Source organism: Gallus gallus, chromosome 19 (assembly GCF_016699485.2).
Source record: "Gallus gallus isolate bGalGal1 chromosome 19, bGalGal1.mat.broiler.GRCg7b, whole genome shotgun sequence".
Taxonomy (NCBI): Eukaryota; Metazoa; Chordata; class Aves; order Galliformes; family Phasianidae; genus Gallus; species Gallus gallus.
Genome location: NC_052550.1, coordinates 9968642 through 9981408, shown reverse-complemented (window position 1 = coordinate 9981408; position 12767 = coordinate 9968642). Strand labels below are relative to the sequence as shown.

Sequence of the window (12767 nt, the reverse complement as noted above, 5' to 3'; positions counted from 1 at the left end):
AGCAGGAGGGCAGGAGTGGGAGGGGTGCACATAATCCCATTTGAGTATGGGTGGCTTAGTTGTTCTGCCGTGTGCCTTCTGAGCACAAGGAACGCTGGCAGTCTTATTTCTACATCATTAAATCCCATTGCATCACTAATACAGGATGGCGTCATATTGCTTTTCCTTAATGTCTTTTATCTCCGCGGATCATTGCATGCGAACTATTGCACAGCATCAGCCACCCGTTGGACGTGGCCTCCTCCTCCTCGGAACCAGCGCGTCTCCAGCAGACGGGTGTGAAAGCTGCTTCATCAGACTGTGTTTACATAGCTTACTTCACCCCATAATAGCCCTGTTGAAATGTAATGATGTACTGTCATTAAACTTAGTGATTTTATTAATCGCAATAAACTGTACTTCAGGTGATCTGCTTTGAAATGTAACCTAAGCTGGGCTGCCCTGTCCTGCACTGAGCTCCTGCCTGGGGCAGCTCAGACCTGCAGGCACCTGTGCTGTGCTGTGCTCCTGGCCAGCGGAGAGTTGGCACTGTCCCTGCATTAAACTCCTTCAAAAATATCAGGAATACTTTCAGTTGTAGATGCAGATGTAACCTGAGACCTGACGTTAGCTCCCGAGGTCAGAGACTTCATGTTACCAGGATTTCAAGGTTTGCTTCTCTCGTGCTGTGGAATTGTTTGAGGAGAGCAGCTCTTCTGAGAGGAGCACATCGGCCACAGCTGAGGCTTCCCTGTTGGCTGCAAGGGTAACTCTGAGGGCTTGAAAGGATTTGAGTGGGAGAGATTTTTTCTGTTCTTAAAACAGAGGAAGAGAGGCCAGCCAGGGATTTAATGAGTGCCCCCGCTCTGCTCTCAGCCAGCCGTTGCTTTTCTCTTCAGCAGTTTGGTGCGGGAGCACGAGGCACTGCAGGCAGCCTCAGCCTTCCCGGGGCTCACTGCTGGGGGTCTCGTCCCAGGTGTCAGGCCCTGGGCCGGTGGTTACATGAGCTCTGCTCTCCTGGTTCCATTCTGGCTTTGTTGCTGAGGACAGAGCTGTGCTGCTCGGCAGGGGAACATGTGGAGTCCCTCCAGAGGGGCCGTGTGTGCACAGGTTGCCCCAGCACTCACTGCTTGCACAGGGCTCAAGCTCTGTAATCCCTGCATCGATTGCTGGGATCTACAGAAACAGCAGAGAGGAGTGGCTGGAGGAGGCTATCAGTGTGCTTTTGTAGCTGGTTTGATACGGTGGAGCAGTGTGAGAGGACAGAAAATGCGTCTGGGAAAACTTGGCCGCAGCTGCCCAGGCCCTTTGTGCTGCCTGCTCAGTATGGGCGGCCGGGCCCGGCCGAGGCGCCCCGCAGCCACCCACCTCCTGTAACTCAATGCATCTCCCTGCCAACAAGTTTGGCACAGCCGGAGCGCCTGTCCCATGCTGCACCAGTACAGCGCTTGATACAGCCCTTGTCTATTTATATCGAGCTCACGGAGCGGGGAGGTCGGCGGGCATCCACTCTTGGAGCACATCCGAAGAGCTTGTTGGGGAGACACGCACGTACATCCATCTGTGTGTGAGCAGAGCCACGGCCCTCCAGCTGCGGGAGCTGCTGTACCTGGTGTGGGACCGGGGCCTCGCGTGTGGGTGAAGGTCGCTGCGGGTCTGGAGTGGGGGCTGCAAGGAGAAGATGTGTGTGGGGCGGCCCTGAGCCGGCGCTGGGCTCCCACCCTGGGGACGTGTGAGGATTTTCTTAGAGTGACTGTGTGGGACGGATCCGGAACGGGGAGGTGAGCTCTGCCGTGCTCCTGGTGGGCAGACAAGACTTGCAGACAGAGCTTGCTGTTGTGACCGGTGCTGTGTGAGCTGGGCTGCTGGAGCCATGGGGAACAGCGTGGTGGTGAACTGCTGCAGGCGCGTCACCAACCTCCTCTACCCGGCGCGTGGCTGCAGCCCGCCCGACGAGCGCTCGCCCCTCCTGCTGAAGGCCCCGGTGAGCGGAGCCGGCTCTGTGGATGCACTGGGTGCTTCGTGGGGCTCCGCGCCGTTCCCTGATGTCATCACCAGCGCAGCCGCAGGTGGAGGCCTGCAGGAACACATCGAATGTGCCCAGGCCCTGCCTGAGGCCGAGGGTGAAGCTGCAGTGGCCACAGCCTGCAGTAACAGCTGCTCTGGAGCTGGCAGTGCTGCCCCGCTCCCTGCCACCGTCCTTCCCGCCGACCTTGAGGAGGGGCCGTTGGAGCTGCTGGGCTGTGCCGTGCTGCCTGTGGCCTGTCAGGGCCATGTGAAACCTGAGGACTGCGGTGTGGCATGCAGTGCGGGGCCTGGGGCGGCCTGTGGGGTTCTGACCTGCAGCGTGCAGCCAGCAGGCCCCAGGCCGGGTGCAGCCTCGCTGCTGGGCAATGGGTCACAGCGTGCTGCCTCTTCGGAGAGCCCTAACAAAGCCCGGTCAGTGAGGACAGGAAGGGCCCCGCATGGCCACGGCGTGGCTGCACCGTCTGCACTCAGCTGGGAGAAGGCCTCTGGGAGGAGGGCTGTGTGCTCCAGGAACCCCAGCCCTCCAGTGCAGCTATCCAAGCAGCAGAAGAGGAGGAAGAAGAGGAAGCTCCTTCTGCTAGGTGCTCAGTGTGGGGCCCTGCTGTGCTTTGTGTTTCTGGTGGCCCTGTGTGCAGGGCTGGGGGCTACATGTGCTCGTGGTGGGGCGGGAGAGGGGAGGCGAGGCTCCATCAGAGTCTGCATGGGGTGAGGATGAGGAGGGTGGTGAGGTACCCCCTGTGCTACTCTCTCCTCACCCTTGTTAGCAAACACAAGGATGGGCTCTGTGGCTGATGACTGGCTGGCTGCAACGTGAGCCAACTCCTGCAGCCAGAGCACAAGGAGCAGGAGCTGTTGCATGAAACTATGGCTGTGCTGCATGCAAAGGAACCTTTGTGAAACAGGTTCAGTGCTGTTCTGTGCCTGCTCTCTACCTGTACCTGGCATGTGCACCTGGAGCTCAGCCCTGCACAGCCAGGCAGGGCTGGGCAGGAACCACGCTGCTCAGTGCTGGGAAGAGCAGGGCAGGGTTTGTGTGCCCCTGATGCAACTGGGGCTGCTACCAAGAAATGCATTCTTAAACTCAGTAATGAAAAAGGGAGCATTTTCGTCTTCAATTTTTGTATCTCCATGTTACTAAATGTAAGGAAGGAAGGCTGGAGGCAGTGAATGCCTTTGGTACTGGTACTTCCCACACCCTCCAAACCAGACCAGCTTGCAGCAATACATTTTGACACGGCCATCAAAAAACTGATGCCTGACTTGGGCTGAGAAGACGTGTTTGAATGCTGAAGAGTTATTAACTTGAGCTCCCCATGATTGCTCCATCACCATGTGTGCTCAGCAGCACTCAGCCCAGGCAGGAGCTGGGCACTGAGCCGCCTGCTTCGCACCGTGCACACACACACCTGCAGCCTCACTGTAAATAGCACTGGGACTGAAATAGCGCGGTCACCTCGGGTGCTCGCTGTCTGGGAGCAAGGATGAAACCTAATCCTTTCCCTTGGCCTTTTTAGCAGGTACAACATGCAGGTCAGGTGAGCGCATATTCAGTGCTCCCCATGAAGCGGTCTGTGCCACCTCCACCCCTCTTCAGCATTTGGCTTTGCTGTTTTCCTGATGATGCTTTCCCCGGTGTGCAGCTGCAGTTTGTCCCGCTGTCACCAGGGGCTGTCCCCTGACCTGCAGGCACAGGCTGTGCTCTCTGAATTTCAGGCACTGTCCCGTGGGGCACTCCTGTGTGGAGCTTTTCTCCCTCCTTCCTGGTGCGGATGGAGCTCCCCAGAGCCTTGCCTTGTGCCTGGCTTGCCATTGGCTTTGTCTGTCCAAGAAATGAACAGCTCAGGCTGGGGACTTACACAAAGTGACAGGGAATGTGAACGGCATCTGTCGAGATACTGAAGGCAGCAGAAGCTGCTGAAGGTAGCTGTGGTTTCCTGCTGCCTCTCACAATGAGTGTGCTGTCCTGGTGTTCCGTGCAGTCTTTCACTCTGTGTCAGTTCAGCTGTACCAGCCGTCTTTGAGATGGGTTTCTGCTGGTGGCCTTTGGAGCAGTGCGGCAGGAGGTTGTATTCCACGTGGGGATGCTCCAGCAGGGCTCCTCCCTGCACGTGCAGGGGCAACAATGCAGCAGTCCCAGCCTGGCGTGGTGGGTGCAGGCTGCTCTGGGAGCCCTGCAGCTTCTTCAGTCTTCTCAGCTCTGACATCTCCACCTTACTTCAAAAGAAAACAAACCATTGCAGAAACTGGGAGGGAGGTACAGAGCTCCCTGTCCCTGTGACGCATCTAAGTGAACACTTAAAGTGTCATCACCTTTTTCTTGAATACAGTGGCTCAGGCGAAGCCTCGCCCTGGCCCTGTGGGATATCCACAAAATATTCTGGAAATGTGGAGGGCGGTTTTGCTGTGTGCAGGGTGTGGAGCTGCCGGTGTCTGTGCAGTAATGCACTTCACGTGACACTGCTTTGCCTGCAGCTGAGCAGCTGTGCTGCAGAGGTGCGTTGGAGCCATGCAGCGTGTTGGTGCAGGGGGACAGCTGCCTGTGGCTGCAGAGCACCACACACCCATACTTTAATTAAGAGACTTCTGAAGACTAAGCCAAATGTGCTGTAAGCTGCGCCGTCCTCCTGCTTCCCTCCCTCCCTACTCTGCACAGGGGTTGTGGAAGGTGCAAACCCTGCAGGCGAGTGGGACTACGTTGATCCTGCAAAGAGAGGAGAGGGCAGTGCTCGGTGCACTTGTGTCCAGTAAACACTAACAGAAGAACAAAATGCTTACTGCCTTTAACCCCTGGTTTTAATCCCTGGTTTGCTTGCCGTCCTTCCCTTCCCAGCGTGCTGACCTCTGTCCCTCTCTCCAGAGCACCTGCCTGGCGTGGCACTTGTCAATGGCAGCGGCCCCCATGAGAACCTGAAGGGTGAGAAGGATGCCAGGCAGAATGGACATGAGGAGGCTGATGCAGGGGAAGACGGGAATGACCAGGAGGTCATTGTCATCCAAGACACGGGATTTACTGTCAAGATCTGCGCACCCGGGATAGAGCCCTTTTCCCTGCAGGTACCTCTCTACCAGCTGGGAGGGGACAGGAGTGGGGGCTGGAGAGGGACCCAGGCTGTGGGCTGGGCATGGGATGAGGTTCATAACCCCCAGTCCTAGTGGAGGCAGAGGGCAGAGCACAGGGTCCCTGATTTGTTGCTTCCATGATGGGGTTAAGTGGGGAGGGAGACAGCAAAATCATGGAGGGTGCAGGAAATAAGCTGTGAAAGTAGTGGCTTTTAGAGAAAAAGAAAAGAGTAGGTGATGTGAGCAAAAAACTGTCTGGCACAGGCTGTGCAGGCACTGGGAGGACAGAGATGGGTGGGAAGTGGAATTAGGCAGGGTGTAGCTGCCCCATGTTCATCTCACCGGGGCTCAGGGATGGAGATGAGCCCCAAGGAAAGGACTTTCCAATTTCTGGGCTGTTTTAAAGAAGGGATGTGAAAACATGGCACCGGGGTCTGACTTAGGAAGGGAATACCTCCTGCCTGCCCAGAGGTTTTGGCATGCTGCTGGGTTTGGCACAGTAACATGTGCCAGCGCTGTTTGGGGAAGGCAAACACCTGCCTGAACATCAAGGGAACGACACAGCTCCCCTTTCCTTTCTGCAGAGAGCTCTGCTGCATGCAGCGGTGTGTCACGTGGGCCACAATGTCTGCTGCCAGACCAGGACAGGCTTTGACATGCCCAGCTGATTCTGTGATTTAGCTCGGCACTTCACCGAAAACCATTTGCGTGAAGTGTCTTTAATTTGGGGGGAGGCATTTTGAGCCTAAACCCAGCGGGAAGGAAGCCTTATCTCCCCAAGACCAGCAGAGAGAGCAGTGAGATTACATCCCCTGTGGAACTAGCTGTATCTCAGGCAGCTTTTTTCTTCCTTTAAATCCCTTTGGCTGTTAGTTTTAATAGGCTAATAATAGCAGGCCGCGTTGCTTACAGCAGCTTATGTAAACTACCGTGAGTCCTCGTAGCTTGAGAGTAACGTCAGTGGTGCTGGAGCCAGGGCAGGCAGACAGGGGAGCAGCCCGGGACCACAGGTTCAGCATGGATCCTGTGTGGCTGGAGCCGTGTGTTCACATGCCCGGAGGGGCAGCACCATGCAGTGGGTACCACAGCAGGTGAGTGTAGGAAGTGGCCTCTTCTGACATCATCCTGATCCTCAGCGCAGACGTGCAGTGTGGATGGATAAGGGATGAGCCCCTGGTTTCCCCTCACCTTCTGTTCCTTCCCTGCCCTGTGCTCAGCACAGTGCAAGGCTGTGACACCTCTGGGTGCTGACCCTGCTAGAGGTGACGTCTTTACATGTACTCTAGAGCAGCTCTCCATGCCTGCTGCCACTGGAGCTTGCTGACATGCTGACTGTTGTTAGGAGAGCAGAGATGTCCCTAGTGTGTTTGTGCTTTTGAGTACTCTTTGGATGCGTGCTTGAGGGTGAGATGGCTAAGAATAACTGGCTGGGTTGTTCCCTCCCTAAGGTGTCTCCTCAAGAGATGGTGCAAGAGATCCACCAAGTCTTAATGGACCGTGAGGACACCTGCCACCGGACTTGCTTCTCCCTGCAACTGGATGGCAATGTCCTTGATAATTTTGCTGAGCTGAAAACTATTGAAGGACTGCAGGAGGGCTCGCTGCTGAAAGTGGTGGAAGGCAAGTTCCTTTGGGAGGGAATGAGCAGGGAGTGGTTCTGGCCACCTGGCAGCCCTTCCTTGTGGTTCCTTTTTGAGAATCGTGTGCTGAAGCAGTAAGCATCTTTGTAATTCCAGTTTCTTTCCTCCCTTTCTGCTTATCAGAGCCGTACACAGTGCGAGAGGCCAGGATACATGTGCGTCACATTCGGGACCTTCTGAAGAGTCTTGACCCTTCAGATGCTTTCAATGGTGTGGACTGTAATTCTCTGTCATTCCTGAGTGTCTTCACTGAAGGAGACCTGGGAGGTATGGGGCAAAAGGCTTATATGGTGTGGTCACTGTTCTCATTCCCCTGACTCCCTGCTTCATTAAAACACAGTGTAACAATCAGCTGGCCCACCTCACTCAGGAGTGCAGAGAAACACTCTGAGAACTTCTGCTTGGAGGATGGACTGGTACGTTTTTCAGCACTGATTTTCCATCTTTCTCCATTGTAGACAGCGGAAAACGAAAGAAAAAAGGTACTGAAATGGAACAAATTGACTGCACCCCTCCTGAACATATCCTGCCAGGTAGCAAAGAGAGACCCCTGTGTGCCCTTCAGCCCCAGAACAGAGACTGGAAGGTAGAGTTCTCCTGTGCAATTGCAACAGCTGTCGGCATATACCTTGCAGCAAACGTGTTCAGGGATTGAAAACTGCGCTGAGGTGGACTTTGGGATTTGCTCTGCTTGGTGCTTAATGAGTGCTGGAATAGCACTGCTTAGCCAAGAGAATAAAGTCCAAAAGATAGTGTGCAAATGCTGGATGCAAAGTCTGGACATCTGCAGAGCATAACATGGCCAGTCTTGCTGGGGAGGGGAAGCAGGAAAGGGAGAGCTGCATTGCTTTGAAACATCCTGGAGACAGGATCTGCAGATCAGTACAGATTATCCTTAGGTTTCCCATGCCCTTGCACTTGGATTCCAGTTTTAGAAGCTGCCATTTGAAAACCAGTACAGCAAGAAATGCATGCCTTGTGCAGCCCAGAGGCCCAGGGTGTCTGTTTTTACCTGTGTCCTATGTGTGAAAAGCTGCAAACTGAGACAGATTAGTGGACTGCAAGTGGCTTGAGGAAGACTATACTCTAGAGACCAATTTTTTTGTAAGCTGTGTTTGTGGAACCAAGCAAAGGCAGCAGGCAAAAGGACTCTGGCTTGCGCATCAAATGGCTCTGTAACTCAAGGGTATTAATTCCTACTGACAGGAACTGCTTCTGTTGTATTCTGTAGCCTTTGCAGTGCCTAAAGGTATTGACAATGAGTGGCTGGAACCCTCCACCTGGTAACAGGAAGATGCATGGTGACCTCATGTATTTATATGTCATCACAGTGGAGGATCGACATGTCAGTATCACTGCATCCACTAGAGGATTTTACTTGAATCAGTGAGTAACCAGCATTCCTTCTATCCTGCCCTGCAGCAGAGAACTTGTAATGCACAGTCGGAAAAGAACATGCAAAGAAACATGCTGCTTGATTTTTTTATTTTGACTGTTTTCTGTGTGTGTGTGCATGGAAAGCAGCTTATTTCAATTCACTGCTCACATGGGGTTTGCAGGAGTTGTTCTACCAGATTGGGCTGTTTACTTACGCCTGGTACCACTTCTCTACTGTGGATAAGTGCCTGATGCTTTAGGGAAAGTTGAAACATCCCATAATGACATCAACTAATTATAGCATTTTGAGTTGTGGAGGGAATTCCTTCCTGACCATTGCAACTGGCTCATTTTTCCCTAAAGGAAAAGCGCAGTCTGGCAGCACTTCCTCACCTGGACTCAGGTTTGACTAGGATTTTTTTTTAAATAGTGTCTGTGAGAGACTGTTAAGTTACTGCCCAGTGCCAGGGAATGTAAGAGTGACTGTACTGAAGAAAAGACAAAAATCGAGCACGTTTCTACCTTCTGTCCCATTATGAATTGGAAGTGTTCTGTGTTACCCCGACTTGTGCAAAAAGTAGTTTGTATTCCATGGTTCCCTATGGGACTGGGAATCTCAGTTATGACAACAGCATGTTTCTCTTACAGGTCTACCGCATACAACTTCAATCCCAAACCTGCAAACCCCAGTTTTCTCAGTCATTCCTTGGTGGAACTACTTAACCAGATCAGCCCTACCTTCAAAAAAAACTTCTCTGCTCTGCAGAAGAAACGGTAGCAGCACTTCTTCCTCTCTAGTCACCTTCGGTGGTGTGGTGAGGCCGGGGCGCATGGCTGGATTGTCCTTAGCAGCAGCTGATGCAGAGCAGGCCTCGTGCTGTAGCAGGGTCAGACTGATAACCTCATCACTTTGCTCTGAATACAAAAAAACTGAAGCATAAAATATCAGGAACCCTAACATGTGATGGCTTTGCACAGGCTTACAGTGAAGAGAGAATGATTACTTTAAACATTAATGCATATTTCTTTCCTCTAATTTCCTTTAGCTCCTATAATAATAAGGAGCAATAATAGATTGTTTTATTTTCCTGTCCTTGCTGCAGGGACCATCTATTCTACTCCAGGACAGTGGATCCTTTGCAGAAGCCTGTCATTCTTTAGAGTCCGCTTAATGAACTGCCTCAGCTCAGCAGGATGCAAATTGACAGGCACATGGTGTGGCTTTCAAGAGTTCTGCTTCTGCTCTCATTAGGAAGATGAAAGTGACACCATACAAGGGCTGGAAATTAGCAGTGGCCTCCCAGCCATGACAGCGACTATCTGGCCATTTAAAAATGATTATATTGCATTGCTTGTTGGGCCAGAAGTAAATACAGATGAGACTCTGGCACCTGCTGAGAGCAGACAGATTACACAGAAGGCCATTAGGGGAAGCTTGCTTTTTCACTTCATTAGTGGATGTGTGCTATAGACTTGTTTATAACACAGCCCTTATGGACTGCAATGAAAGCTGAGAGCCAATCTGACAGAGGTGGCTGGGAGTGGTGATCCTCTGCATGTGCTCCTGTTTTGTGCTGAATGGGGAGTGTGCTGGGAAGATGCAGCTGAGGACAGGGGAATGAGGAGAGCCCAGTTAGTTCTCTAGACAGCAGCTGAGAGAGACTGCCAGCTCAATTGTTAAGGGGCATCACTGCTTGTTTAATGACTTGGCCTTGTTCTGCTGTTTGTTAGAAACTGGCGTTGCAGCAGAGGGAAAATTCTCTTAGAATAGAAGGAAATCTTCCTTTGTAAAATGTCTAACTGTTTTCACTCCCTAATTAGGGTTCAGAGACATCCTTTTGAAAGGATAGCAACTCCTTTCCAAGTGTACAGCTGGACTGCTCCACAAGCAGAACATGCCATGGACTGTGTCCGAGCAGAAGATGCGTACACTTCCAGGCTGGGCTATGAAGAGCACATACCTGGACAGGTATCAGTCTAGCTCTCTCTGAGAACCCTAGCAATAGTTCTGCTGCCCACTGCACTGGGAACCAGCTAACTTTTACCAGCAAGTAGACCTTTGGTATTTGTGAAAGGGCTTTGCGCATCAAGGAAAACTTGCACGACTCTTTGTTCACAACTGCATCTTTAACTACAGAGGGCTGAGCTGTGGCTGCAACTTCCCTGAGTATGTGAGAGTCTGAGCAACTTCTGCTCAAGTACTTCTAAATCCTGTGTCCCTGCTCTGACTGGCACCACTGCTCCTTGCAAACAGCAGAGTGTTCCTCTGTGCTGGTCAGGCCTGGAAAAGCTCTCGTATCTCTCAGCAAACTCTTCTAAGGGTGTCAGCTGCAGCCTCATAGTATAAAATGTTCCAGGCTGTGCATTGTGCTGGACTGTCATGGCTGCATGTAGGCAGTGCCTGTGGGGTGACCGTGTTGCAGTGTGCTGGCTAACCAGATCTGCACTGGGTTACTCTGGCATTAGCAATCTGGCATTTCAGATACACTGTGCTGAGTAACGTGGACTAACAGGATCTAGCCCATATGAATGTTGAATGAGGTCAACTCATGAGGAGTGATCCTGATGCTAATTCTCTTCCTCTGAACATCATGGCAGCCTGAGTTCTTCCCTTCTCCTTTCCCTTGTAAATGAGAAATGCTGGCTTGCCAGCACCCACAATACAGCACGTATTGCTTCCCACAAGGCTTTGACTCTTTCAGACCAGAGACTGGAACGAAGAGCTGCAGACTACGCGAGAGCTGCCACGCAAGAACCTGCCTGAGAGGCTGCTGAGAGAACGAGCCATTTTCAAGGTAACTTTGGGATCTGCAGGCAACTCCATTACACAGCCCCTTCTCTGCTGCCCACGTCACACCTAGACATTTCACCTGGGCCTGCCCTTTAGAAACTGCAAGATGGGAGTCCCCATTTGTGAGCTAAGGGGTCTTTATCGTATAATAACATAATCATCTAGGTTGGAAAAGGCCTTCAAGATCATCACATCCAACCATCAATCTGAGATACCAAACCCCATCACTTAACCATGTCCCTTAGTGCCATGTCCACATATCTCTTAAATACCTCCAGGGATGGGGACTCCACCTTAATTCGAACTTGCCTGGGCAACCTGTTCCAGTACTTGACCAATATCTACCTTCTGCTCCCAGCTTTGCAGGGAAGAATTGTAGTCCTTGACCCCGTGTCTCCCAGCTGACCATGAGATGGTCTCCTCTTAGTACTCCGGTGTTGTGTTTGATCCAGTCCTCCTTCAAGTGGGTAGGAGGAACAGGAGCAGGGGTAGGGATGGACATGATTAAAACTAAACCCTCCTGCAGAGAGCTCATGAGACTGAGCCATGGTAATCCCTAATGCTCTGGCTCCTGGAGCTTGTATCCAAGCCACTGGCCAGGCTCACAAGAGCAAAAGCCAGCTGACCTGCCTGCCTGCTGGAGGGCCATGAGGAGGTGAGGAGCAAAGGAGAAATCTGCAGAGAGCTTTGAGAGTGAGGTGTGGGGAGGATGTGATTCACTTCTTACCTGACTTTCTTTCTGGCTACTTCCAGGTTCACAGTGACTTCACTGCAGCAGCAACAAGAGGTGCCATGGCTGTCATTGATGGCAATGTCATGGCCATCAACCCCAGTGAAGAGACCAAGATGCAGATGTTCATCTGGAACAACATATTCTTCAGTCTGGGCTTTGATGTTCGTGACCACTACAAGGACTTTGGTGGGGATGTTGCTGCTTATGTAGCACCTACCAATGATCTCAATGGTGTGCGGACCTATAACGCTGTGGATGTAGAAGGGCTGTACACTCTGGGAACTGTAGTGGTGGATTACAGAGGTTACAGAGTGACAGCTCAGTCTATTATTCCTGGGATCTTGGAAAGGGAACAGGAACAGAGTGTCATCTATGGGTCAATAGACTTTGGCAAGACAGTTGTGTCACATCCTAAGTACCTGGAGCTGCTAGAGAAGACCAGCAGACCGCTTAAGATCCAGAAGCACAAAGTCCTGAATGACAAGAATGAGGAGGTGGAGTTGTGCTCCTCAGTGGAGTGCAAAGGCATTATTGGCAACGATGGGCGTCACTACATTCTGGACCTGCTCCGCACTTTCCCTCCAGATCTAAACTTCCTACCAGTTGAAGGGGAGGAGATGCCAGAGGAATGTAAGAAAATGGGGTTCCCCAAGCAGCACAGACACAAGCTTTGCTGTCTCCGGCAAGAGCTTGTTGATGCCTTTGTAGAGCACAGGTGAGCTGAGCTCCCCGCGTCTTCCACTTGCAACTGGTAATGGTCGAAGTCAGAGCTCCTGGGAGCAGGCAGCTGATTGCCCCATTGCTCAGCCCTGCAGGTGCAATTATAGAGGCTTACTTAATGAGAGATGGAACAGTAGAGAATCTGACGGGGCTGTAGGGAACTGGGGAAGAAGTGGTTTGCTCTTTAGTCTCCAGATCTGTTTTGATGCTTCATGTTTTTTCTGTGCAAATATCCTGGTCACCTGATATCTAGAGAATGGGAAAGATTTATGCTTGTTTTTTAAGGCTCTCCAGACATCTCAAACGCTACATTTTTTTGCTAAAGGCTGAAAAAAATGACCTGTAGGAACTGCTGTAGGGAGTTCCGTGGTGGACTGTGTCAGTGTTGGGCTCATACAGTGCAGGAGAGGGAGTGGGAGCTCTGGGAGCAGGCATTCAC

At 52.0% G+C, this 12767-nt stretch overlaps 1 protein-coding gene across 4 annotated transcripts in view; it reads left to right on the top strand.

Annotated features, from left to right (window-relative positions):
- Window positions 1-12767, top strand: part of CLUH (clustered mitochondria homolog) — a 32795-nt gene that overhangs the window by 4628 nt on the left and 15400 nt on the right. For 3 of the 4 annotated variants that reach the window (XM_415920.8, XM_046902703.1, XM_046902702.1), the window contains exons 2-10: window positions 4865-5061; window positions 6516-6687; window positions 6831-6974; window positions 7166-7293; window positions 7939-8093; window positions 8733-8858; window positions 9906-10053; window positions 10787-10879; window positions 11629-12323. In XM_415920.8, the coding sequence (XP_415920.5) occupies window positions 4865-5061; window positions 6516-6687; window positions 6831-6974; window positions 7166-7293; window positions 7939-8093; window positions 8733-8858; window positions 9906-10053; window positions 10787-10879; window positions 11629-12323 (1858 nt within the window). Of the gene's footprint in view, window positions 1-842; window positions 2589-4864; window positions 5062-6515; window positions 6688-6830; window positions 6975-7165; window positions 7294-7938; window positions 8094-8732; window positions 8859-9905; window positions 10054-10786; window positions 10880-11628; window positions 12324-12767 lie in introns of those variants that run through there. The other variant, XM_015295869.4, reaches the window with a different exon arrangement.